Below are 24,377 nucleotides of genomic sequence, written 5' to 3'. Positions count from 1 at the left end.
TTACAGACTCCTTGTATTAAGATTCATGTGCTACCTCCAGAAGTGCATCAAGTCTACCTGAGGCTTGTTAGGCCTGTCCTGTTTTTAAAGAACTGAAATTTCCCAACCTTTTAAGTGGAGAAAGATTTTCAAGATGGACCCTTTGTTATACCAAACTCAAATGCTACAACTAACAGTTGTAGACTCAAATGCCAAGATGCAGGATGTAAATGAATGGAGTGCAGGAGGTGTGACACTATTGGGATTGGGGAGGATTGTGGAAAATGAGATAAACAGTTCTGTCTTAAGGAGGCAGCTATGATTTGACTCCAACCAAAGTATGGCACATGAAAATGAGGGATCAGAATTGTCACATTTTCTGATTTTTTTAAAAAAGAAGTAAAAAATTAAGAGTTGAACTTCTTGAATTTTAAAAATACCACGTAGACCAAGCAAAACACATCTTTTGCTTGTCTATTTTTGACCTCTGATTTAATCCCTTTCTTTTCCTCTTCTGCCCTTAGTAGATATGTGACACCTAGCTTTGTCTTTATCATGTGCTGATATATTCACAGGTTGCCAGAGCAAGAAGGCTGCTTGCAAATCAGCTAATTCAGAGCTTTTCAAAGTTTGTTCCAGAGAATCTTAGAGTAGACATTCCCAAAGCATGATCCCCAAAACACCTGAATAAAAATCATCTCAGAGGCTTGTTCAAACGGCAGATTCCTGGGCCCCAGCCCAGACCCAGTGGATCAGAATCTCTAGGTGTTACTCAGAGGTGCCTTAGGAGTTGGAAATTCAGAACCTGACCCTAAATAAGAATGCTTATCACCCCAAGACACCATAATTTTTAGTGAAAAATTTTTTGAAAATATGCTGATGCTAAAACATGGTTTCAGAATGATTGCTTTAATACATAGATGCATAGATGAGAAATGTATAGATAAAAAAATTGAGTGAAGTACAAAGAGGTTGACTTGTTCTGAATAGCACACCACTAATTAGGGCAAAGAACTTTAAAATGTAGGACAAAGTCCAATGGGCTGATGCAGGCATGGAGCTTTCAGCTCATCTAGGTTTCTGCTGCTTAGGCTGGTACCCCCAGTTTTTTCACACTTTTTTTCATTGATCTTTTTCTATTCTACATCCATCCATCAACCTCTTTTCTGGACTCTCTTCAAATAATATATCCTAGGCAGGGACGAATTTCAGCCCAACCCTCTAATGGTAAGATGCCGCAGGAAATTCCCAGGCTGACACCCTTTGGCTGAATAAACCCCATTCAGAGTCAGAAGGTGAATGTGCTAAAGTGGCCATTGCTCCAAATGTCTCATTGTGGGGCCCTTGCTTGTTGCAGTGTGATCAGTTTCATAGTGAGATGACTGCACATCAGCCCCAACCTTCCTAGTTATACACACTGGGGAGAGGAGAGTCATCCAAGAATGCTGTTAGTACAATTTCTTTCAAGTCCATTCTGTAACTTAAACCTGGTTAACAAAGTGGCTGCTAGGCTTGGTGAATAGGCGACTGTTTTAAGAAACAGGTAGGACTCATAATTAACAAATCACTTGGCTCCTAGGGATGGATAGTCTAAAATACTGCAGAAGATTTTTAACACTCATTCTTCTCCTAAAAGATTTACCTAGCCAAACTCCCCCCAGTTTCTACTACTAGTTAGCCCTTGTCAAACCCTTCCTTCGTACCGAATGGCAAAAATCAATCTTCAAGTAGTTTCTGTCCACAGTATAATTCTTCTTGTAATCCAAATCAAAGAGGTTGTCTGGTATATTTTTTTGCACACTTTAGTATGCACAAACTATGACTTCAGGTGACATGGCAAATCCAGCAAGAACATTTGGCACATCCTGCCATACCAACATCATTCATCCATTCATGGCCATTTGCACTTTTTAGAAATTCTAATTCCTTATGATGGCCTACCAGCTTCATTGCCTGTTGTTCTCCCAATAAGTCAGTACCCCTTGTTCTTTGGATGTACCAAGTTTTTACACTTGCTGGTCCCTTTGTCAGGGACACTGTTCCCTGGCTCTTCAAATGGTGACAGCTCCCTCCTATCATTCAAGTCTCTGCTGAAGAATTACCTTCTGAGAAAGGTCTTCCCACACCACACTATTCAAAGCAGACCCTCTCTCTATCCTAGTTACTCTGCCCCATTACTGTTTTATTTTATTCATAGCACCTACTTATGATTGCCTGGCTTTATCTTCTATCCCTTAGCGTGTTTATTATTGTTATTGTTTATGATTGTTATTATTTATGATTGTTATTATGATCTCTTATGATTTTCTGTCTCCCTTCCCATCTCAAATTTAGTTCCAAAAGAATAGAAGTCTTTTCTGTTCTATGAACCACTGCATCCTCAGCACCTAGATTAGCCCTTGGCATAGAATAGATGCTCAGTTAATTGTTGTTGAATGAATGAATAAATATTAATACTTATTGAGAGATAAGTACGGAAATGTAATGTTGGACAAAACATGGTCCCTGCCTTCAAGGGGCTCATATTTGAATCCCCTGACTTCTCCAGCTTTTGACTTCACAGCAGCTGGCACCAGAGCGCTGTTTCCACTTTTAGTTTAACTCCCACCACCATGTCCACTATCTCCAAAAACAAACAAAATAATGAAGGCCCTTTCATAGTTTTCAGGGCCTTTCTTACACAACCCTCCAGTGGGACACCCTCATGATACGATACAGGGTTCGGCATGGGTAGGGTTGTCTGCATTTGATAAAGGAAACAGCTGGCCTGCAGCCCAGATCATGGGGCAGTGGGGCCCAACATGACACTCACCAAATGACCACACATCTGACTTGCTGCTATAGCGACTGAAAGAGAAAACCTCTGGGGATGCCCACTTCACCGGGAATTTGGTGCCTGTGGAACTGGTGTACTGATCATCCAGAACGAACCTGGGAAGAGAGTGGAGGGAGAAGGTCAGAATGTTCCAGGGGCCTCAGTCCCATTCCTGATACTTCACTGGCACCACATCCCTCTTTTACCTTGTCATCCCAAAGTCGGACACCTTGATGACTTGGTTTTCTCCCACCAAACAATTTCGGGCAGCCTGGAGAGGAGACAGGCAAACAAAGGCGGAGAGGAAAACTGTTGATGAGTCATCAGTAGTTAAGGAGTCTCCTATAATCACAGTCCTTTGCTTTACCGCAGTGCTGTCATACAAGGGCATCATGGAGCTTTACAAATGTTAATTAAGCCTCACAAATGCCGCTGGAAGTTAACTGGAAAGTTGAATGTGTAAGATCCACTATCAAGATGAGTAAGTTTATCTTCATTCTTGAGTTCTAATTAGAAATCCTTGGTGTTGTCTAACAAAAGATAGGCTCTAATGCAACCTGATGTGATAGGAAATGTTAACATCAGGGATAACAGGAAGAAAGCGTCTCCCAGTTGACTAAATTAAGAATGTTTTGATGTTGTTAATCCTCTTAAAACTGTTCTTCAATAGGGAGAGTACCTGACCCCTAATTAGTATTATAGACTGTTGCATTGAAAGAGCCATTAGAGATAACACCCCAGTGTGTCTCAATTTTTTTTTTTTTAGATGGAGTCTTACTCTGTCACCCAGGCTGGAGTGTAGTGGCTTGATCTCAGCTCACTGCAACCTCTGCCTCCTGGGTTCAAGTGATTCTCCTGCCTCAGCCTCCCAAGTAGCTAGGGTTACAGGTGCCCGCCACTAAGCTCAGCTAATTTTTTGAATTTTCAGTAGAGATGGGGTTTTACCAGGTTGGCCAGGCTGGTCTCGAACTCCTGACCTCGTGATTCGCCCACCTCGGCCTCCCAAAGTGCTGGGATTACAGGCGTGAGCCACCGCACCCGGCTGCATATCTCAAATTTTAATGTGCACACAAATCATATGGGGAATGTGTTAAAATGAATATTCCTGAGTCCCAGCCACCAGATATTCTGAGAGTAGCTTAACGGCTTCCCCAGTGTGATTCTGGTAGACCCTTGAATAACACCTTCAGACAAACTCAGTTTCCTCAATTTACCAGGAGGAAATTGAGTCACAGAGAGGTTAAGAAGGAGTGGCAGTTATCTCCATTTTGGAAGAATGTAAACTGAAATGCAGGAGGTGAAAGAGTTTGGGCTGGGATCAGTGCCCAGAAGTAAGTCCTCATGAAGCCCTTTCCACTAGGACCACCCAAAGTAGGTGAAGGAAGGGAGAAGTTGAGAAAGAAAAGGAGATTGTCTGTAATGTATTATTTATTAATGCATTCCCAGTCATTTCAGTGAGACCTGTCCCTTTACCCTGGACCTGTGGGTGTCACCCTGCATGCTCATACCAAGTCTCTGTGGATGACACACGCCTCTTCCAGGTAGGCCATGCCCTCACACACATCCAGACACATGCCCAGCAGGGTCTCTGCAGCAAAAAGTCCCCGCTGGGTGCGTAGATAATCTGACAGGCAGCCGTGCTCCATGAACTCAAACACCAGGCAGATGGGGGCCTGCTCCAGGCACACCCCATACAGCTGCACCAGTTTGGGATGAGAGAGTTTCCTGGAGGAAAAAGACAAGGGGTGAGATGGCCTAAACTCAGTCTCCCAAAAAAGCCGAAAATATTATGGTACCAAAATAGCCAATGGTCATTTTGTCTAATTTATGGTTTGGATGAAAATAATATTCATTCCCTCCCCAAAACAAAAACATGTAATTGGAGCTGAGACCTGAAAAATGGCAAGGAGTCAGCTGTGTGTGTGAAGATGAGCAGCGGCTAGTGTGGCTGGCATGTCATGGACCGGAGGAGAGATGGGTAGGAGCTGAGAAGGGGGAGGTGGGCACGATCAGATTATGGTGGGCCTTGGAGACCACTGTGAAGAGTTTGATTTTCTTCTCTGTGTGATAGGAAGCCACTGCTGGGAGTTTGCGCAGGGAGATAGTACCACCTGGCGTTTGGCATTTCAAGAACATGGAACCGATGTTCCCCCCCGGAGTTTCTGCATATCCTTGTTCTGAGCACTCACATCATGACTTCAGCCTCCTCTATGAAGTCCTCTTCTGACATAGCCCCTTCCCGAATGGTTTTGATAGCCACCTTGTCCTTGTTGAGCCAGTAGCCCAGATGCACCAACCCAAATTGCCCACTGCCAATCTCTTGCACAAAAGTGAGCTCCGAGGGATCGATCACCCATTTTCCTGGAAGAGAGAGAGACAGTTCTCTGGGGTCAGCAAGCAGTAGACATAAGGTATTGGGATACCAGGGACTATAAAGCCCTAACTAGAATTTTAGCCTATTGTTAATATAATTCAAAGATGGCAAATAAATTATCTTTTTCCCACATAATAACATAGGATATGCTAGAAAACTATGAAAATATGTGTGGGAAGGTAACATGGAAAGAAGGAGAGTGGCATTAATCAAGATATTAAAGAAACCATATTTATCAAAATATTAAAGAAAGGGTTCTTGCAGTGTCCCATTTTCTATGTCTGATTGTAAAGTTTTTATTGTCATTTTTCACACCAAGTAAAATTTCTTTTTTTTTATGCTATCTATTATTATTTTACTTTAAGTTTTAGGGTACATGTGCACAATGTGCAGGTTAGTTACATATGTATACATGTGCCATGCTGGTGTGCTGCACCCATTAACTCTCCATTTAGCATTAGGTATGTCTCCTAATGCTATCCCTCCCCCCTCCCCCCACCCCACAACAGTCCCCAGAGTGTGACGTTCCTCTTCCTGTGTCCATGTGTTCTCATTGTTCAATTCCTATCTATGAGTGAGAACATGCGGTGTTTGGTTTTTTGTCCTTGCAATAGTTTACTGTCCTTTGTAGGGACATGGATGAAATTGGAAATCATCATTCTCAGCACACTGAGTAAATTTCATTCAAGCTGATCATTATTTCATTCATTCATCTATTAAGAGCATCTGCTATATACACAGAACCCTATTAGGCCTTATTGGGGCAGAGGGGCAGTTAAAGAGAGAGATTTAAAGAGAATTTGTGCAAAGGCATAAGCTAGCACAGTGTCTGGCACATGGGAGACTCTCAAGAAATGTTTAACCAACAAATATGAGATTCCGAAGCTCAATTTCCTCACCAACAAAACGAGTGGGCTGACCAGATAATATCTGAAATCCCATCCAGCATGGACACATTAAGATTCTACATTTATTAGAATACCCTTATTTTCATAAGGAGTCTAAAGAGGCACTATCTTTCCCCAATGCTTGGTCTGGTACCTAAACAGCCAGATTTCCACTGCTTTGAGGCAGAGACTCAACAGCAAGCAGTATTGAGCACCTACTGTATGCCGGACATGGTGCTGGTTAGGGATAAAGAAGCCCATGCATGGCAGCGGTTCTCAAAGTATTGCCCTCTGACCACCTGTATCAAAATCACCTAGCATGCTTGTTTAAAATGTAGACTCAGCCGGGCACAGTGGCTCATGCCTGTAATCCCAACACTTTGGGAGGCTGAGGCAGGAGGATTGCCTGAGCCCAGGAGTTTAAGACCAGCCAGGGCAACATAGTGAGACCCTGTCTCTACAAAAAATTTTTAAAAATTAGCCAGGCATGGTAGCGTGTGTCTGTAGTCACAGCTACTTGGGAGGCTGAGGTGGGAGGATCGCTTGAGCCCAGGAGGTCAAGGCGGCAGTGAGCCGTGATTACGCCACTGCATCTCCAGCCTGGGTGACAGAGCAAGACCATGCCAGAAAAAAAGAGTAGACTCCAGGACCCTATCAAGGACTGTGTTTTGGTGAGTGTTTGGATAGGAGCCAGGAGTCAACATTTTTAATAAGCATTCTAGAAGACTTTGATGCACACTGAAGTTTGAGAACCACCAACCAAGGAGATAAGAAATGAAAATTAGACCAGCCTTCTCCACAGGCAGCACACAGCTGGGACCCAGGGATGCAAAGCCAAATGCCTTCAGAGTCCAGGCAGATAATCCCAAGTGAGTGAAGCAAGGACAAGAAAACACAGTAGGGGCTGCAGCACTGGAGATCATGCCATGCCTAAAGGCATTCCAAAGAATTTTAACACTCTCTTGTGCAGACAAACACTTCTAGATGCTGTCAGCTTACAGTTCTTGCAATCTGCTACTCAACCAACTAGATGATATAAAAGTTCTAGAAGATAGGTGGAAACACAGTGCTAAGGCATGGTTTTCTAATATTTTTCTAATAGCATTTAGTAGGGTGCTCTGTACAAAGTAGGTGCTTAATAAACACTTCATTAATGAACTCTTCACTAAAACCAATGCCCACTGGTTTGTCCTAGAGAAATGTGCTTGTATATTACTTCTCTTACACACAATGTAAATGTTCATTAGTGTCATCATCTCTAGATATATAATATACTTGTTTTAATGGTGATTTGTAGTCTGACGAACAGGTAGGCTTATGGCCAGTTTATTCAGAACTTGCCCCAGACCTTTAGGGACATGAGTTTACATTCCTGATTGTACTGCTCACCGTATCTCAGCCCTGCTGTAACTGGGGCTTTCTGCCTCCCAAAACACACTGGATACCGGAGTCGTGTCACCAGGCCTGGGTTGATTGAAAAGCCAAGAAGCAGTGGTTAGGGCTTTGCTCTAGCAACCATCTAACTTAAATCACTAAAAAAAATAATAATAATCAGACTCAAAAGCTAATTTTATTCTGGAAAACAAATCCCAAAGCCTAATTACTGATATCATATCCTCCTTGAAAACATCATAAGTACAGATGGGCAGGTGGTAAAATTCCATTATTTCCACAAGATAGCTTGCTAATAGAAGATATATAATATAATTAAATATTTGTCATATTTTTCTATTTGTATATTTATTTATTATTTATAGTCAAAAAGAAGCCAGGGTGGGCTTTTGCCAGTTTTCATTAAGTCTCCTGTGTGGGTGCTGATATAGTTTGGATGTTTGTCCCCTCCAAATCTCATGTTGAAATGTAAACCCTGGCTGGGCACTGTGGCTTACACCTGTAATCCCAGCAGTTTGGGAGGCTGAGGCGGGCAGATTACCTGAGGTCGGGAGTTCAAGACCAGCCTGGCCAATGTGGTGAAACCCTGTCTCTACCAAAAATACCAAAATTAGCTGGGTGTGGTGGCACATGCCTGTAATCCCAGTTAATCAGGAGGCTGAGGCAGGAGAATCGCTTGAACCTGGGAGGTGGAGGTTGCAGTTAGCCAAGATTGAGCCACTGCACTCCAGCCTGGGCAACAGAGCAAAACTCTGTCTCAAAAAAAAAAAAAAAAGAAAAGAAAAGAAAGGAAAGGAAAGGAAAGGGAAGAAAAGAAAAGAAAAGCCCTATGTTGGAGGTGGGGCCTGGCGGGATGGGAGGTGTTTGAGTCATTGGGTGGGATCCATCACAAATGCCTTGGTGCTGTCACTGTCCTTGTGATAATAAATGAGTTATCACTCTGAGTTCATGCAAGACCTGGTTGTTTAAATGTCTGTGGCATCTTCTCCCTCCTTGCTCCTGCTCCTGCCATGTGATACTCCTGCTCCCCTTTTGCCTTCTGCCATGACTGAAAGCTTCCTGAGGCCTCCCTAAAAGCCAAGAAGATGCCGGCACCATGCTTCCTATACAGCCACGGACCAATTAAACCTCTTTTCTTTATAAATTACCCAGCCTCAGGTATTCCTTGATAGCCAAAAAAGCCTAACTCAGGTGCCCTCTGGCTTTGTCCGCTAAAGCAGCAGTCCCCAACCTTTTTGGCACCAGGGACCGGCTTTTTGGAAGACAGTTTATCCATGGAAGGGTGTGGCAGGGGGTTGCTTTCAGGATGAAACTGTTCCATCTCAGATCACCAGGCATTTGATTCTTATAAGGAGCACACAACCTAGATTCCACAAGTGCTGTTCACAATAGGGCTTGCACTCTTAGGCGAATCTAATGTCGCTGATCTGACAGAAGGCGGAGCTCAGGCGGTAATGCTTGCTCACCTGCTGCTCACCTCCTGCTGGGCGGCCCAGGTCCACCCCTGCTCTAGAGCTTACCTCCTCCATTATGTTGGTGATAGTTGATGAGAAGAGGGATGGAATCGAACACATACTTTTCAGCCACATAGTATCGCTTAGGATTGTCATTTGTTTCCTTGATGTGATAATGCTTTATACAGGGATTGTTCTCACTTAAACAAATGAAACACAAATGTAGTGATTATTAAGAAGCAATGTTGAGACACAAAAAAGTCTACTAGTATTAAGTTCTTATTACCTTTGTCTTGTAACCTCTCACAAGATGGCAGATATTGTTCAACTTGTAAGTCAGTCTTGACAGATTGGCCCTGGGTGCTGCAGTACTGTGTAAAAAGGACTCTGAGGTTGTGTCTGGACCCAGTGGATAGCAATGCTGTGATGGATTGGTGATGGTTCTTCCATTGCCACAAAATGAGGGAATGGAAATATTTGCTATATGTTTGCCTTGCCTGTTCTATGAATTTAACTGATTGTCAGCATACATTGAGAAAGCCTCTCTGACCCCTTCACCCTTATTTGACTTTGTGCTGCAGAGGATGAACATAACAGCCCTGACTACCCTCCTTAGAAAGGCCTGCTTGCATGGTTAACCCTTGGCTGGTGTTTGAGAACTTGGATTTCGGGAGGACTCTTTCCCTAACTGATAAGGGTGGCGAGCTGTGCCTAAACTGTCTGCTAGAAACAATGTGTTTTATGGTGAACGCTTGTTTTCCTTTTGGGTATCTGGAACTTTGGCATGTGCTAGGCAGGGGCTGTCTGTGGAAACAGCCTCCAATAAAAGCCTTGGGCACTGAGTCTCTAATGAGCTCCCCTGGTAGACTGCTAACGTGTGGTTACAACTTGTTGCTGGAGGAATTAAGCACATCCTGTTTGGCTCCAGTGGGAGAGGACTCTCGGAAGCTTGTGTTTTGTTTCCTCTAGATTTTGTCCCGTGTGTCTTTTCCCTTTGCTGATTTTGCTTTGTATCACTTTGCTGTATTAAATCTCAATAAGTCTTTGTCCTGGAAGGCCTCCTAGTGAGTCCCTGAAGCTGGGGGTAGTTGTGGGGAGCCTCGACACAAACTTTATGTTTCATCCCTTCTCCGTCATACCTGTGGGGTTGCAGGTCACCTCCTTACTGTTTCCCAGCCAAGGCAGAGGCATGGCCCCTCTGTGGTGTACACTGTGTTCCCTCCCATTCCTTGGATTGGGCCCTTCCTCTTTGCCACCTGCCCTTGCTCCACGTCCTGCTCACATCCTCAGTCTTCCAAAAAAATTTTCCGAAGACACCTTAAAAATTATTTGTCTCTTCTCTTAATTCTGACTGCACTTTGGTCATTGTCAAACAGCTTAGTTCTAACTAATGTTCTAATTAGAAGGGAATTTGAGACCTAGATAGGTTCTTAGACATTGTTTTACAGAGAAGAAACAGGTCCAGAGAGGCAGAAAAGCAGGAAGGATCTTGCAGTCCAGTTGGCTGGAGCCTGGATGTGGCTTGGCGCCTTCAGACCCATGGTGATAGGGAGGCACCATCAGTTCCTGAACCTTGGTTTCTTCTGTGTGAAATGAGCATAGTAATACCTACCTTCAGGGCTTCTTAGGATTGGAAATGGTCTGCATATTTTCTGGCACATAATAAAGACTCAGTTAATGGTACGTAGTTTTATGAGCAGAGCCAGAACTGGAGTTCATAAATTTTTGCTTCCAGATAGAAATATCTCTTCTGTTATTCTATGTATTAAATTATATACTCATCCAATACAGTGCCAAGTATTTTATGTCTTTAGAACTCTAAAATTGGAGATGCTAATTGAAAGAGGACCTGGCATCCACTCCCAGCTCTGTCACTTTCTAAGTCTCTTAAGTTCTATCCTTGATCTCCATGGCTTTGGTTTTCTCGGAGTAAAGAGGGAAAACAGACCATTTCTAGTGAGCCTCTACCTCTTGTACTGTCTAACTTTGTTGTCTGTACCCCAATGCTCACACCCTTCAGAAGTGTTTCTCTCCACTTTGCTGAGCAGAGTTAGCTCCATACCTTACAACAGCCTTGGTGAAAACAGACACAGTGTATGTTCCGGGAGTCCTGGAATCTCTTACCATGAAGGCTCCTTCTTTGCCCTGGAATGGTTAGAAAGAATGGAAAGTTAGTGATCTGAGGAAACCAGGCTTATGCCTCCAGCTCCACTTTCTTGCCCACAGAAGGAAGAAATACTGTAGGCCCACTTGGCATAGAACAGATTTCAGTAAGAATGGCTACCGTTTCATTTACTCCTGTCCTTCAGTAGATATTTCTTGGTCTCCTACATGGATCCCAGACTGTTCCTGTGCTGACATGAACCATGAATGGAGACAGAGACATAAGCTCTGCCTTTTAGAGCTCCCCATGTATCAGACGCTTTACAGATATTTTCCAACTCTTACCACAATATTGCCATCTGGATATTGGTATCATTAACCGCCAATGACACTGAGTGCCAGAGAGCTTAAGTGGCATTCCCACGACCCACAACTAGAAAGTGACAGAATTGGGATTTGAACTCTGGCATGTGAGCAAAGCTCAGCCTTGGTCTACTACTCCAGGATGCCTCCTTTCAAAGAATGTTAGAAGCTGCTTCTCCATTTCCCTACAGAGGTATAAAACTGTCCTGAAAACTTTGTCAGTGTCTTAATGGGAATATATAACTTTAAAAATTTTTTAGATTCAGGGGGTATGGTGCAGGTTTTTTACATGGACATATTGCGTGTTGCTGAGATTTGGGTTTCTATTGAATCCATTAGCTAGATAGTGAACATATTACCCAACAGGTAGTTTTTCAATCCTTGCCACTCTCCCTTCCTTCCCACTTTTGGAGTACTCACTGTCTATTGTTCCTATCTTGATGTCTGTTTAGCTCTCACTTATAAGTGAGAACATGTGGTATTTGGTTTTCCGTTTTTGTGTTAATTCACTTAGGATAATTCCTCCAGGTGCATCTATGTTGCTTCAAAATGCACAATTTTGTTCTTTTTTAGGGCTGCGTAGTACCCCATGGTGTACATGTGCCAAAATTTCTTTATCCAATCCACTGTTGATAGGCACCTAGGTTGATTCCATGTCTTTGCTATTATGAATAGTGCAGGTGTCTTTTAGGTAGAATAATTTATTATCCTTTGGGTATATACCCAGTAATAGGATTGCTGGGTTGAATAATAATTTTAATTTTAGTTCTTTGAGAAATCACCAAACTGCTTTCCACAGGGGCTGAATTAATGAACATTCCTACCAATAGTGTATAAGGATTCTCTTAATGATCATATATTTCTTAGGCCCTTTCCGGAGTGAGAATTTGGCTGCAGGGCGGAAGGAAAAAGAACATTATGCTCCTGGTTTCATGAGAGAGGTGGGAAGAAGGGAGTGCCCTGAGAATGTAACTTTCGCCACCCTGACAGTTTTGCCAGCACTGATGAAATAAGCACTAATAAATGGGCATACCATTTTATTCATTCTTGGTGGAAATTAAAAAATCTGAAGTCTATTGTAAGTACTTCATATCTAACACCCTGTTCCTACCCCACTATAAATTTGCGCTGGTAACATTTGTTAAGCCAAATATTATGATTCACTTAACTTAGTCATGGTGAAGGTCCTAGGTAAAGGTCAGAGTTAGACAAGATCCTTGTGCGGAGGGCATACACTTGGAGTATAAGGAACAAAGTATGTAGAAACTAAAACAACACAAATCCTTCTATCCCACAACTAAAAAGATGGTTTGCCTGTGGGCACACATCTGTGTACACACACACACAGTGGCCCACGCTATTTGTTTGGATTCTAGAATCTCTGGGTTTAAAAGGAATTTTTTTTTTTTTTTTTTTTTTTTTTGCGATGCAGTCTCATTCTGTCACCCAGGCTGGAGTGCAGTTGTGCAATCTAAGCTCACTGCAACCTCCACTTCCTGGGTTCAAGCGATTGTCTTGCTTCAGCCTCCCGAGTAGCTGGGATTACAGGTGCCCGCCACCACGCCTGGCTAATTTTTTGTATTTTTAGTAGAGATGAGGTTTCACTATGATGGCCAGGCTGGTCTTGAACTCCTGACCTCCAGTGATCTGCCTGCCTCGGCCTCCCAAAGTGCTGGGATTAAAGGCGTGAGCCACCGCACCTGGCCTTAAAAGGAACTTATAAAGATGAGTAACTGTATGAGCTTCGGTTTCCTCATCTGTAAAATGGCCTTTGGAAGGTTGTTGGGAGAACTAAGGTAATGTGCCTAGAATTGCTCCTGGAATACAATACTAGGACAAGAACTATTAGGGTTATTATTGGCCATTATTATCACATGCTATGTTTGCTACTTATTGGAAGTAATTATTCCATTGTTATTCTCCATCTGAGACATGTTGGTTGTGTTAGGAGTATTTTTCTTTCTTTCTGTTCACATAATTTGAAGGTGACCTTTCAGAGGATAATCTCTACACACAGGGTAAGTTATTGTGAAAAGATGGACGGATAATTCATAGTCTTGTTATGCTGCATTATACTTTAAGAGTGTCTCTGACATACAGCCATCTTTCATTCTGGAGGTGGTGCTTTTCTTCTCTTGAAACAAATCAATTATTAAGTCAACATTGAGTCTTCGATGACACTTTAGAATGTCTGAACTTCAGGTCACCCTATGTGTGAGATGTTGTAAGGTGTTCTAAGTGAGTTACCCGCAAGGAATTTACCATCTACCTAGATGGGTAAAGACAAGAGAAACTGCTGAGATTGGAGGCAGAGTGAGAACAGAGCCACTGGAGAAGTAATAATACTGATAATAACATTTGACCCATAAAGGTTCAAAGGCAAGAAAAACCACGTTCCATAGCTAGGGCGAGGGAAGGCATGAGAGACTTCTGGGAGGAGGCAACATTGGAAGAACTGATATGGCACATTAGGAGATGCTTTTTAGTGGCTCCCAAATGTGGGTAGTCCCAGAATAACTTGGGTGCCACCTCTTGAGGTTCTGACTGGATAGGCCTGGAGTCCAGGAATTTGTATTTTTAAAAAGCTCCTGCAGTGATGCTTATGATCACCCAGGTCCCCCTTAAGCGGAGTTGTTAGTTTAAAAACATTTATTAAGCCTTCAATGTATTCATTCATTCATTCAACAAATATTTATTGAACAACTACAAGGTGCTAGATACACTTTTGGGTGCCTAGGTACAGCAGGAACAAGATAAATTGTTTATAGTCTAGTGGCAAAATATGTATGGGGCAGTAAACCAGGAGTTTTAGTTCATAAAAAGGTGTAATGAATCAATTCATCTCTTTTTTTATTATTATTATACTTGAAGTTCTGGGGTACATGTGCAGAACGTGCAGGTTTGTTACATAGGTATACATGTGCCATGGTGGTTTGCTGCACCCATAAACCTGTCATCTACATTAGGTATTTCTCCTAATCCTATCCCTCCCCTAGCCCCCTACCCACCGACAGACCCTGGTGTGTGATGTGTCCATGTTCCTGGTGTGTGATGTGTCCATGTTCCTGGTGTGTGATGTGTCCATGTGTTCTCATTGTTCAACTCCCACTTATGAGTGAGAACATGTGGTGTTTGGTTTTCTGTTCCTGTGTTAGTTTGCTGATAATGATGTTTTCCAGCTTTATACATGTCCCTGCAAAGGACATGAACTCATCCTTTTACCAACCCAAATGCCCATCGATGATAGACTGGACAAAGAAAATGTGGCATATATACACCATGGAATACTATGCAGCAATTCATCTCTTAAAGGTCCTATACTCATTAGATAAAAAGACTCTAAATACATCTAGAAATAATACAGCTATTGTTTCAAAAACAGCATACAAAAAAAGTGAAAAATAGCAAGAAAATGTCATTGAATTCTATCCAGAATCTGGGCTAAGTCTTACAGGGACCCATTGAAGTTTGCCCTCATATTTACCTAAGGAGGAGAAGAGAATTTGGTAAAGTAGCTCAAAATATTAGTAAGGAGGCTGGGTGTGGTGGCTCATGCCTGTAATCCCGGCACTTCGGGAGGCCAAGGCAGGCGGATCACCTGAGGTCAGGAGTTTCGAGACAAGTCTGGCCAACAGGGCGACACCCCGTCTCTAGTAAAAATATAAAAATTAGTTAGGTGTGATGGCATGTGCCTGTAATCCCAGCTACTTAGGAGGCTGAGGCAGGAGAATCACTTGAACCTAGGCAGTGGAGGTTGCGGTGAGCCAAGATCATGCCACTACACTCTAGCCTGGGTGACAGAGCGAGACTCTGTCTCCAAAAAAAAAATATATATATATATATAATATATATATACATATTTATATATCAGTAAGGAGGAATGTTTCAACTGCCAGAGCAAGCAAAATGTACTTAGCACTTAGCACCTCACAAGAACTGCTGTCATACAGGAATCATCTTTTGGAAGTCATTAATGTGGGCTGTTTGAAGTGCTCCATAGACGTCATTAACTGATGTGTGATTAATATAACAAAACTACACTTGTTTAAACACAGTGTAATTCAGAGTTTTAGCTAATTTTGCACTCCACTCAATTAGTTCATATTAGTCAAATTCTACTTTGTTATCCAATAACACAGGCTGGCAGCACCAGGTTTGAGCTGGCTACATTTGCATCGTAAATTTAACTTGAGAAAGTACAGATTCCCGGGAACTAACAGTGGAGACTCTGATTCTGTGGATCTGGGGTGGGACCTGGGAATGTGTATTTTTGAACATTTCCCGCAATTCTAACATGTGTTTTTTTGGGGAACTCACAGGAAATAATTAAGTGCTGAGTTGATGTAGAGCCAAGGAGAGACCAGAGTTCAGCAAGGACTCAGCTCAACTTCTTTTCCTTCATGGAATCTTTCCCAACTCCTCTGGAGTTTACCTTAGTTTATTTTAGATTATTCGTTTGCTCTTTTTTCTGCATTTGTCTTGTTTCCCAATAAAGTCCCAATGCCGTGGACTGTGATCAGCTGTGTTGGTCACAGGACAAGGAGCAGAAAGTGGCAGGATGAGGGCTGGGTAACTGTGATCCCTGACTTAATCCAATTCTCCCCTTCTACTCACTGAGAAACAGAGGCCCAGGAGGAAGAAGAGAGGTCCCCAAAGTCACACACTGAGTTGGTGACATAACAGGAACTAGAGCCCAGTAACTGCCCCACCATACCGTGTTCTCTACTTTTCTCTTCCCTTTCTCCCTTAGTCTTGACATCCCTGAGTAAAATCGGTCCTGCTATGCACACTGCATGGCTTTAGAGGATAACTGTTGATGAAATGTAAGTTAAAACAAGTGCTATGTTTCCTCTGGACTCACAGCCCAGTCAGGCCGAATCAGAGTCACAGGCACCTCTGACCCACACCGAGAAGAAGGCATGACTGACCAGCCCTGATGGCACCCCACGGCCAGCCATCATCACTCGCCAAGACTGCTGCAGCAGTGGTGATGTCTGTATGTCAATGCCAAGCCCAGGTTTCTTATCCTTGGTTTGCTAGTCTGTAAATTCCCAGAATATTTTCACCAGACATGATAACTATCGTTAATCCAACATGTCGACCCACTGCATTGGCATAAAACACAGCAAAGCTGAAAAAACAGTACAATTCTTTCTTTCTTTCCTTTTTACCTTTCTTCCCTCCCTCCCTCCCTTCCTCCCTTTCTTCTTTTGACAGGGTCTTGATCTTGCCCAGGCTGAAGTGCAGTGGTACAATCATAGCTCACTGTAACCTTGAACTCCTGGGCTCAAGTGATCCTCCCATGTTGGCCTGCCAAATCGCTGGGATTCCAGGCATGAGACACTGCACTTAATTCATTTTATTTGATGTCAAAAGATAGGTTAAGGAGACTTACTGTGTCCAAAAGAAGTTTTTCAGCTTTGTCTCGGCTGATACTCTTATTGTACCACCTGAAAGCAAGGAAAAGTCATATGTCAATGACATATTTTAAAGTTTCATTATTTACTTATAAAAGACAATGCTAGAAAATCATATGGTCATTTTCTATTTCTACCAGTGCTTTAAAAAAATTTTAAGTGTATTTTATTTATTTAACAGGCCTGCACACATATGTTTCTACCAGTGCGTTTAAACTCAAAAGCAAATGCATGATTCATTTCCAGGTATTAAAACATTTAATTGGAAAGAAACATATGAAACAGAATTGGCAAAATATAGATCATTGTTGATGCTGGGTTTGGGGAACGTGGATATTCATTATATTATTATCTTTACTTTTGTATACGTTGGAAATTTTCTAAAATAAAGTTTTAGAAAACATTAATTTTCCTCTTTGTTTCATAAGTCAGTAGATAGTTCGTTATAAGGAGGAGGGTGCTAGTGCAGCTATAAAATTGTAACACCAGTTTGAAAGTTTAGCAAATATCCTTTTAAAACAACTGTAGTATTTTCCTCTTTAAGACTGCTCTTCCAGACATTCTGCCAAGTAATTGCATTATTTTTATAATTTTGTTGTCTGGTGAAAAACAACTATAAAATGGTAAAGAAGAATATAAATGATTTTTAGGGATGAAGTTTTTTTTTATGTTGTTAACAATATTTGAGCCACATCCTAACCTCTTTGGCTGCTTTTTAGGTAACTGATCATCGGTTAATAATCAGTTTTGAAAATTAATAAATGCAGGAGGAAAGAAGTTCTGGGTAGGGAAGGAATACCACTTAACAAACTTGTTTGGCTACTTGAGAGTAGCCATGACTAAAGGAATTCATGGATTCGTTAGGGGTTTTGAACATTATAAGACAGAACAGTACATGACACCAACATGGGCTCTTAGGGATTATCTAATCGAGGATTGGGAAAATATAGGCTTCATCTCACACACAGGCCATCAGCAATAGTAGTGGCTGCCTAGAGCTGTGCACTGAAAAGGTTGTCACCAGCATGGTGGGTAAATAGCTTCACTATCAAAGGGTGATGTCTGCCTGAGTTCAGTGCATGGGAAGGGAATGCCAGCAAGAGAGTCATGATTTGCCTTCCTTCATCTTGTCTGAGCCTTCATTTTATGGAGAAGGGATCAGAACTCAAATAGGGTGAGGTAACTTGCCCAAGGTCATGACTGTAAACCAAGGCAGGAGACCTGAATCCATTCAATTTACCAACCCATGAGTATGTTACCAGGTGGTACATTTTTAAGTACTTAGGCAGATCTCACCTGAAACTAGACAACACTAAGTTCACGAATAAAAAGTTATCATACTGGAATCTTTCATATATCCAGTTATATACTAAATATCTGAATGTTTGCTTGTAAGTCATGTAATTTTCCACTGAAATTCATAATCTGGAGAATGCAAACTGAAAGCGTACAGTATAACTAGATTGTTTTGTTTGCATGGTATAGTGTTTTATTTTTAAAATGGCTTGAAATACCTTTAGGTGGGTGAATGACATGTTTTATTTGCTCCAGACCTCACCATTTCCTATTGCTTATCCTGTTGGAATTTTGAGTTTGCTCCTTTGATCATAAAAAAAGAGATTCTGATTAAAAGCAAAGATGAACAAACAAAACTACATAGCCTAGTGGTCATTTGAAATAAATGCTTGTTGTTTTTTCTTCAAAGGTATTTCCTATAAATATTTTTTATTTTATTTAAGCATATACCCTATATGTTTTATTTCAGCTCAAAAATTCTTAGAACTGATGACTCTTCTGTTCACTGAGGGAAGGGCTACTCACACATACTTGATCAAAACAAACCAGGTTGAGAGACTCCAGAAAATGATGATTCTTCACTAAAGAATCTACTAGAATTTCAGCAACAAATAACTCGACCACATTTGAATTAAGAACCCTAATGCGTTAATAGGTGTCCTCATTAGCTTTATTCTTTAGGCCTGGTATCTTATATTTAGTGAAAAAGTAATTTTTAAAAATTTTTAAATAATTTCAAACTTACAGAAAAGCTGTAAAATAGTGTAAAAGAACCATCAAATACACATAACCCAGATGAGCCAATTGCTGATATTTTATGCATTTGCTTTACTATTCCCTTTAGATAGACATAGATTGACTTCTCTTCTGAACTATTTGAGAATTGACTTTTACTCCTAAGTACTTCTGTGTCTATTTCCTAAGACACAGAGTATATGCTTATCTAACCGCAGTACAATTACAAAAGTCATGAGATTTAAGGTCTACCTAACACTATTACTTAACTGCAGATCTTATTCAAATTTTATCGGTTGTCCCAATAATGTATATTATAACAAAAAATATTTTTTTGTACGGTTCAAGATCCAGCCCAGGATCACCACTGTATTTAGTTACCATGTCTCTTTAATCTATTATTATTATTATTATTTTTTGAGATGGAGTTTTGCTCTTGTTGCCCATGCTGGAGTGCAATGGCTCAATCTTGGCTCACAGCAACCTCTGCCTCCTGGGTTCAAGCAATTCTCCTGCCTCAGCCTCCCAAGTATCTGGGACTACAGGCGTGTGCCATCACGCCCGGTTAATTTTGTATTTTTAGTAGAGACGGAGGTTTCACCATGTTGGTCAGGCTGGTCTCAAACTCCTGATCTCAGGTGATCCACCTGCCTCGGCCTCCCAAAGTGTTGAGACTACAGGCGTGGGCCACTGTGCCCGACCTCTTTAGTCTTTTTTAATGTGGACCAATTTCTCAGCCTGTTGTGTCTTTCATGATATTAACATTTTTTTTGAAGAGCACAGGACATTAATTTTAGAGAATATTCCCTAATTTGGATTTGTCTAACATATCCTTATGAATATATCCTCATAAGTAAATTCATGTTGTGCATTTTTTGAGCAGGAATATCGCAGAAATGATGTGTGCCCTTCTCAGTGCATCACATAAAGGGACACAAGATATCTTTTTGCTCCATTATTTATGTGCATTTGGATTGATTAAGATGGACCTACTAGTTATCTCCACTTTGTAATTACAAGTGATTTGTGAGGAGATACTTTGAGACTATGTAAATATGCCATAGCTCATCAAACTTTAACCTGCTAGTGGTGACATTCATTGAGGATTCTTGCTTGAATCAGTTGATACTCTGGGTCACAAAATGATGATTTTTAAACTTTATCATTCATTAGTTGGCATTCTACTATAAGAAAAAACCCTTTCCTTTTTATTTACTTCCTTATTTATCAGTCTATCTATTCATTACAGATTCTTATATTATTCAATGGTTTGTAGTCTACTACTTATTTTAATAGTCATTATTTATTTTGATACTCAAATTGTCCCAGATTTCATCAAATGGAGCCTGTTAGAGCCAACTTCTGTGCTCATTTGATGTGCCCACATCTTTTTGGCTGGGTACAGTGGTTCATACCTGTGATCCTAGCAGTTTGGGAGGCCAAGGCTGGAGGACCACTAGAGCCCAGAGGTTCAAGACCAGCCTGGGCAACCTAGCGAGATCCTGTCTCTACAAAAAATTTACAAATTAGCTGGACATGGTGGCATGTGCCTGTAGTCCCAGCTACTTGGGAGGCTGAGGATTGTTTGAGCCTAGTAGGTTGAGGTTGCAATGAGCCGAGATCACACTACTGCACTCCAGCCTGGGCGACAGCGAGACCCTGTCTCAAAAAAAAAATTAAAAAAGAAAAATTTCTTTTTAAGTACTTCTTTACTTTCTGGCACAAAAAGATGTTCCAAGTTCCTTTTTGTTCTATCCCTACCCCAAGCCTTTTCTCCAGAAAGTCCTGGTTCTTTTTGGTGGAAAGTGTTATTTAGGCATCAAGAGCTGGGTGGTATGTGTGAACATTGCTGTTGCAGTAGGGGTCATCTGGTATTTTTACAGTCAACCAATAATTTATTCCTAACCTAGGGAGGATTCCTTAGGACTGTATTTTCCAAAAAGAAATAAAATATCTTACTCATAGGTTTCCAGATTATTTGGAGATTTTTCCACCAGATAACTGCTTGGTACATATCCTTCATGCCTGTTAAAAGGAAAATTAGTGTTTAGATCTACATAGAACTAAGTTTTATATCATTTTATAGGTTTAATCCATTAAAAGTCATCTAAAAATTGGGGAATATCACATTATCTGGCATTTGCGATAAGACATTTTAAAGTTTAGAATACAAGAATTGGTAGGCCGGGGGTGGTAGCTCATGTCTGTAATCCCAGCACTTTTGGAGGCTGAGACAGGTGGATGACGAGGTCAGGAGTTCGAGACCAGCCTGGCCAATATGGTGAAACTCCGTCTCTACTAAAACTACAAAAAAAAAAAAAAAAAAAAAATTTAGCCGGGCGTGGTGGTACATGCCTGTAATCTCAGCTACTTGGGAGGCTGAGGCAGAAGAATCGCTTGAACCCAGGAAGTGGAGGGTGCAGTGAGCCGAGATCGTGCCACTGCACTCCAGCCCAGGCAACAGAGTGAGACTCTGTCTCAAAAAAAAAAAAAAAAAAAGAATTGGTAAAAAATAATAGCAACTTGTCTGTTACAGGCAGGTTGATTTCACTACTAAAATATGAAACATAATAAAAAAAGAAGTGGCGATTTTACTTAAAAAGCTCTGCTTGCTGTTCTCCTCATTGTGAAATTTCCTCTACTGGAAAAAAAGATTAATATTCAGTGTCTATTTTCTATAAGGAAACATTTTTGTGTGATAATCAACATTTTTTCCACTTTAGTACTATCATTTTATAGTCAGGAAACCAAAATAATTAAAATATAAAAGATGACTTTGCAACCACAGATTCTAAAAGACACTACCAGTTGGCATTGTAAGCTTTTTAATTTAAGGCCTCCCTAATTGAGCTTCTTCAGATATGAATGGTATAAACACGAGAAAAAAGGATAAAGCCAGGCTAGATTTGGGGATCAAGAGTCACTTTTGAGCAAGAATTAATAATTGTGCATAAACAAAAAACATAATAAACAAAATAAGAATATCAAACTTCTTTACATTTATGTATAACTTTGTAGTTTTCAAAGCACTTTCACATTCATTATCTCATTTAATACCACAGGGTGAAAGCGGCATCCCTTCTACTCTCTGGACCTCTGACTTTATACCCGTCAAATGAAGGGATTAAACTAGATTATACGTAAAATCTAGTTTAAGTAGATACTCCATACTCTGTCAATCTGTAAAAAGATGCCTGATAGGCTGGGTGCGGTGGCTCACGCCTGTAATCCTAGTACTTTGGGAGGCTGAGGTGGGTGGATCACTTGAGCTCAGGAGTTTGAGACCAACCTGGGCAACATGGTGAAACCCTGTCTCTAGAAAATATATAAAAATTAGCCAGGTGTGCTGGCATGCACCTGTAGTCTCAGCTACTTGGGAGGCTGAGGCATGAGACTCGCTTAACCTGGGTGGTGGCGGGTGGGGGCGGTGGTGTGGAGGTTGCCATGAGCTGAGATCGTGACACTGCACTACTCCAGCCTGGGTGACAGAGCAAAACTCTGTCTCAAAAAAACAAAAAACAAACAAACAAAAAAAACAAAACAAGATGCCTGATAGTTTATTGCTCTTTATTCCATAACATGTTTTAATTTTCTTATCATAAGGCCAATTTTCAATCTAGTGATTATGTTTATGGGAAATGTGTAATCGGTGCAGAGTTGTGAAGAGTGAAGAAATCAAGACTGTAGATGCCAAATACAGGACGATCATCTTATATTTTACTCCTCTGGCAGACATTGCTAATCAATCATGGCATACTTTCTTCGGAGAATTGGACATCTGCCCTCAGAATCATCCTTCATACGGTGCTCAAGGCAGCCATTCCAACGGAAGAAAGTCAGCTTATTCTGAAATTTGCCATTCCTTCTGTATCACTCTTGGAATCCCCTTAATTATGTCTAGTTTTGCCATACTATACTTTTACAATTATATTAATTGATCAAATAATATTTTGCTTTTGAATAGAATATGCCACCCAAAGCCGGGCCATCTACACAAGTGGTAACTCTCATAGTTGTATGTGGATATGTAGAATTTCCAAAGCTCTTTTACTTCCATCATCTCATTGATTTTCTCAACACTGTGACGTAGACTAAGCTGACCTTATCAACTGCATTTTACAGTTCAGGAAATGGATTCACACAGGAAAAGTGACTTGGTCATCTGTGAATGACATGGTCACACATATGACATGGTCATCTGTGACTCCTCAGCTACATATGACAAGAGTAGCTGATAAAGTCCAAGTCCTCTGTCTCCCCATCTTGTGTGCTTTCCACTATACCACACTATCACAAAGCAAACTGAGGAAATTCCCATAATGCTGACTGGCTGCTGGGGTGTCCTCTTTGATGCCCTTTGAAGTGCATAGTTAAGCCTTTCCACAGGTCACCAAATGAAGGGTTTAACTGTCATTTGGAGAAGTAAGACCTAGGAGAAGAAATTTCCTGGTACATTAGGTGTGCTAAGTAAAGTCAGTTGATTGAACTAATGAATTTCTAAGTCCCTTCAGTGTTTGTAGACCCTGTAGACAGTCTTGAACCTATTTCGGATATGGGCCTGTCTATAATGGACAAAAAGAAGGTGATGTGACCAGCTCAATTGTCTTCATGAATCAACTAGAAAGGGAGGTTCCAGATGAGGGGAGTTGGGGTCTGTTTTTAGCTAGCAAACTACACTGCCTCTCAAACCATGGTTCCGAATCTCATCATCTTTTACCCTGATTCACTTCTGTCTTTCCTCCCCCTGCAATGGGGTTGATAAGCCTACTTAAAGAGAAGGCACCTTGAAAATGTAAATTTTGGTATATGTAAAAAAGTCTTATCCTTAAAGATATTTGTGCCCCTCTTTTTTTTTTTTTTTTAACCCATCAGATTGGCTTTTTTTAAAAGTTCAGTGATAACCAGTCTTGGCACTTCCATAACTCTGTTAACAGGAAGGTAAATTTGGCAAGCTTTGTGAGGAAATTATGTGGCAAAATTAAGATATCACATACTCTGACTCAACCGTTGCACAGTTAGAAATGTGACATATAGGCCAGGCATGGTGGCTCATGCCTGTAATCCCAACTACTCTGGGAGGCCAAAGCAGGAGAATTTCTTGAGTACAGTAGTTTGAGACAAGCCCGGGCAACATAATGAGACCCCATTTCTACAAAAAATTTAAAAATTATCTGGGCATGGTGGTGCATGCCTATAGTCTCAGCTCTGTAGGGGTCTGAGATGGGAGGATCACTTGAGCCTGAGAGGTGAAGGCTGCAGTGAACTGTGAGAGTGTCACTGTGCTCCAACCTGGGTGACAGAGCAAGACCCTGTCTCAAAAAAAAGAAAAGGAAAACTAATGTGATATATATATATTATATATATATATGTTTGTATTCCAAAGATGGCCAAGATACATGAATACAAGATCTTCATTAAAGCCTTGTTTGAAACAGCAGAGGAAACAAACTGGCAACTAAATGTCCCACCATAAAGAGTTATTTAAATACTTATAATACAATCATACATTCTAAGATTGTGCAATTATTGTTATTATTATTATTTTTGAGATAGATTCTTGTT

General features: G+C 41.1%; 1 protein-coding gene across 1 annotated transcript in view; it reads right to left on the bottom strand.

Annotated features, from left to right (window-relative positions):
- Nucleotides 1–24,377, bottom strand: part of ITK (IL2 inducible T cell kinase) — a 73,898-nt gene that overhangs the window by 4,297 nt on the left and 45,224 nt on the right. Inside the window, exons 7-15 of the mRNA XM_054489513.1 lie at nucleotides 20,775–20,840; nucleotides 16,763–16,817; nucleotides 10,964–11,046; nucleotides 8,968–9,101; nucleotides 7,445–7,519; nucleotides 4,984–5,155; nucleotides 4,303–4,519; nucleotides 3,001–3,065; nucleotides 2,792–2,910 (exon numbers count right to left, since the gene is read on the bottom strand). Coding sequence (XP_054345488.1) covers nucleotides 2,792–2,910; nucleotides 3,001–3,065; nucleotides 4,303–4,519; nucleotides 4,984–5,155; nucleotides 7,445–7,519; nucleotides 8,968–9,101; nucleotides 10,964–11,046; nucleotides 16,763–16,817; nucleotides 20,775–20,840 — 986 coding nt within the window. The remainder of the gene's footprint in view (nucleotides 1–2,791; nucleotides 2,911–3,000; nucleotides 3,066–4,302; nucleotides 4,520–4,983; nucleotides 5,156–7,444; nucleotides 7,520–8,967; nucleotides 9,102–10,963; nucleotides 11,047–16,762; nucleotides 16,818–20,774; nucleotides 20,841–24,377) is intronic.

Source organism: Pongo pygmaeus, chromosome 4 (assembly GCF_028885625.2).
Source record: "Pongo pygmaeus isolate AG05252 chromosome 4, NHGRI_mPonPyg2-v2.0_pri, whole genome shotgun sequence".
Taxonomy (NCBI): domain Eukaryota; kingdom Metazoa; phylum Chordata; class Mammalia; order Primates; family Hominidae; genus Pongo; species Pongo pygmaeus.
The sequence above is the reverse complement of the archived record's forward strand: the minus strand, read 5'-3'. Positions and strand labels throughout refer to the sequence as shown.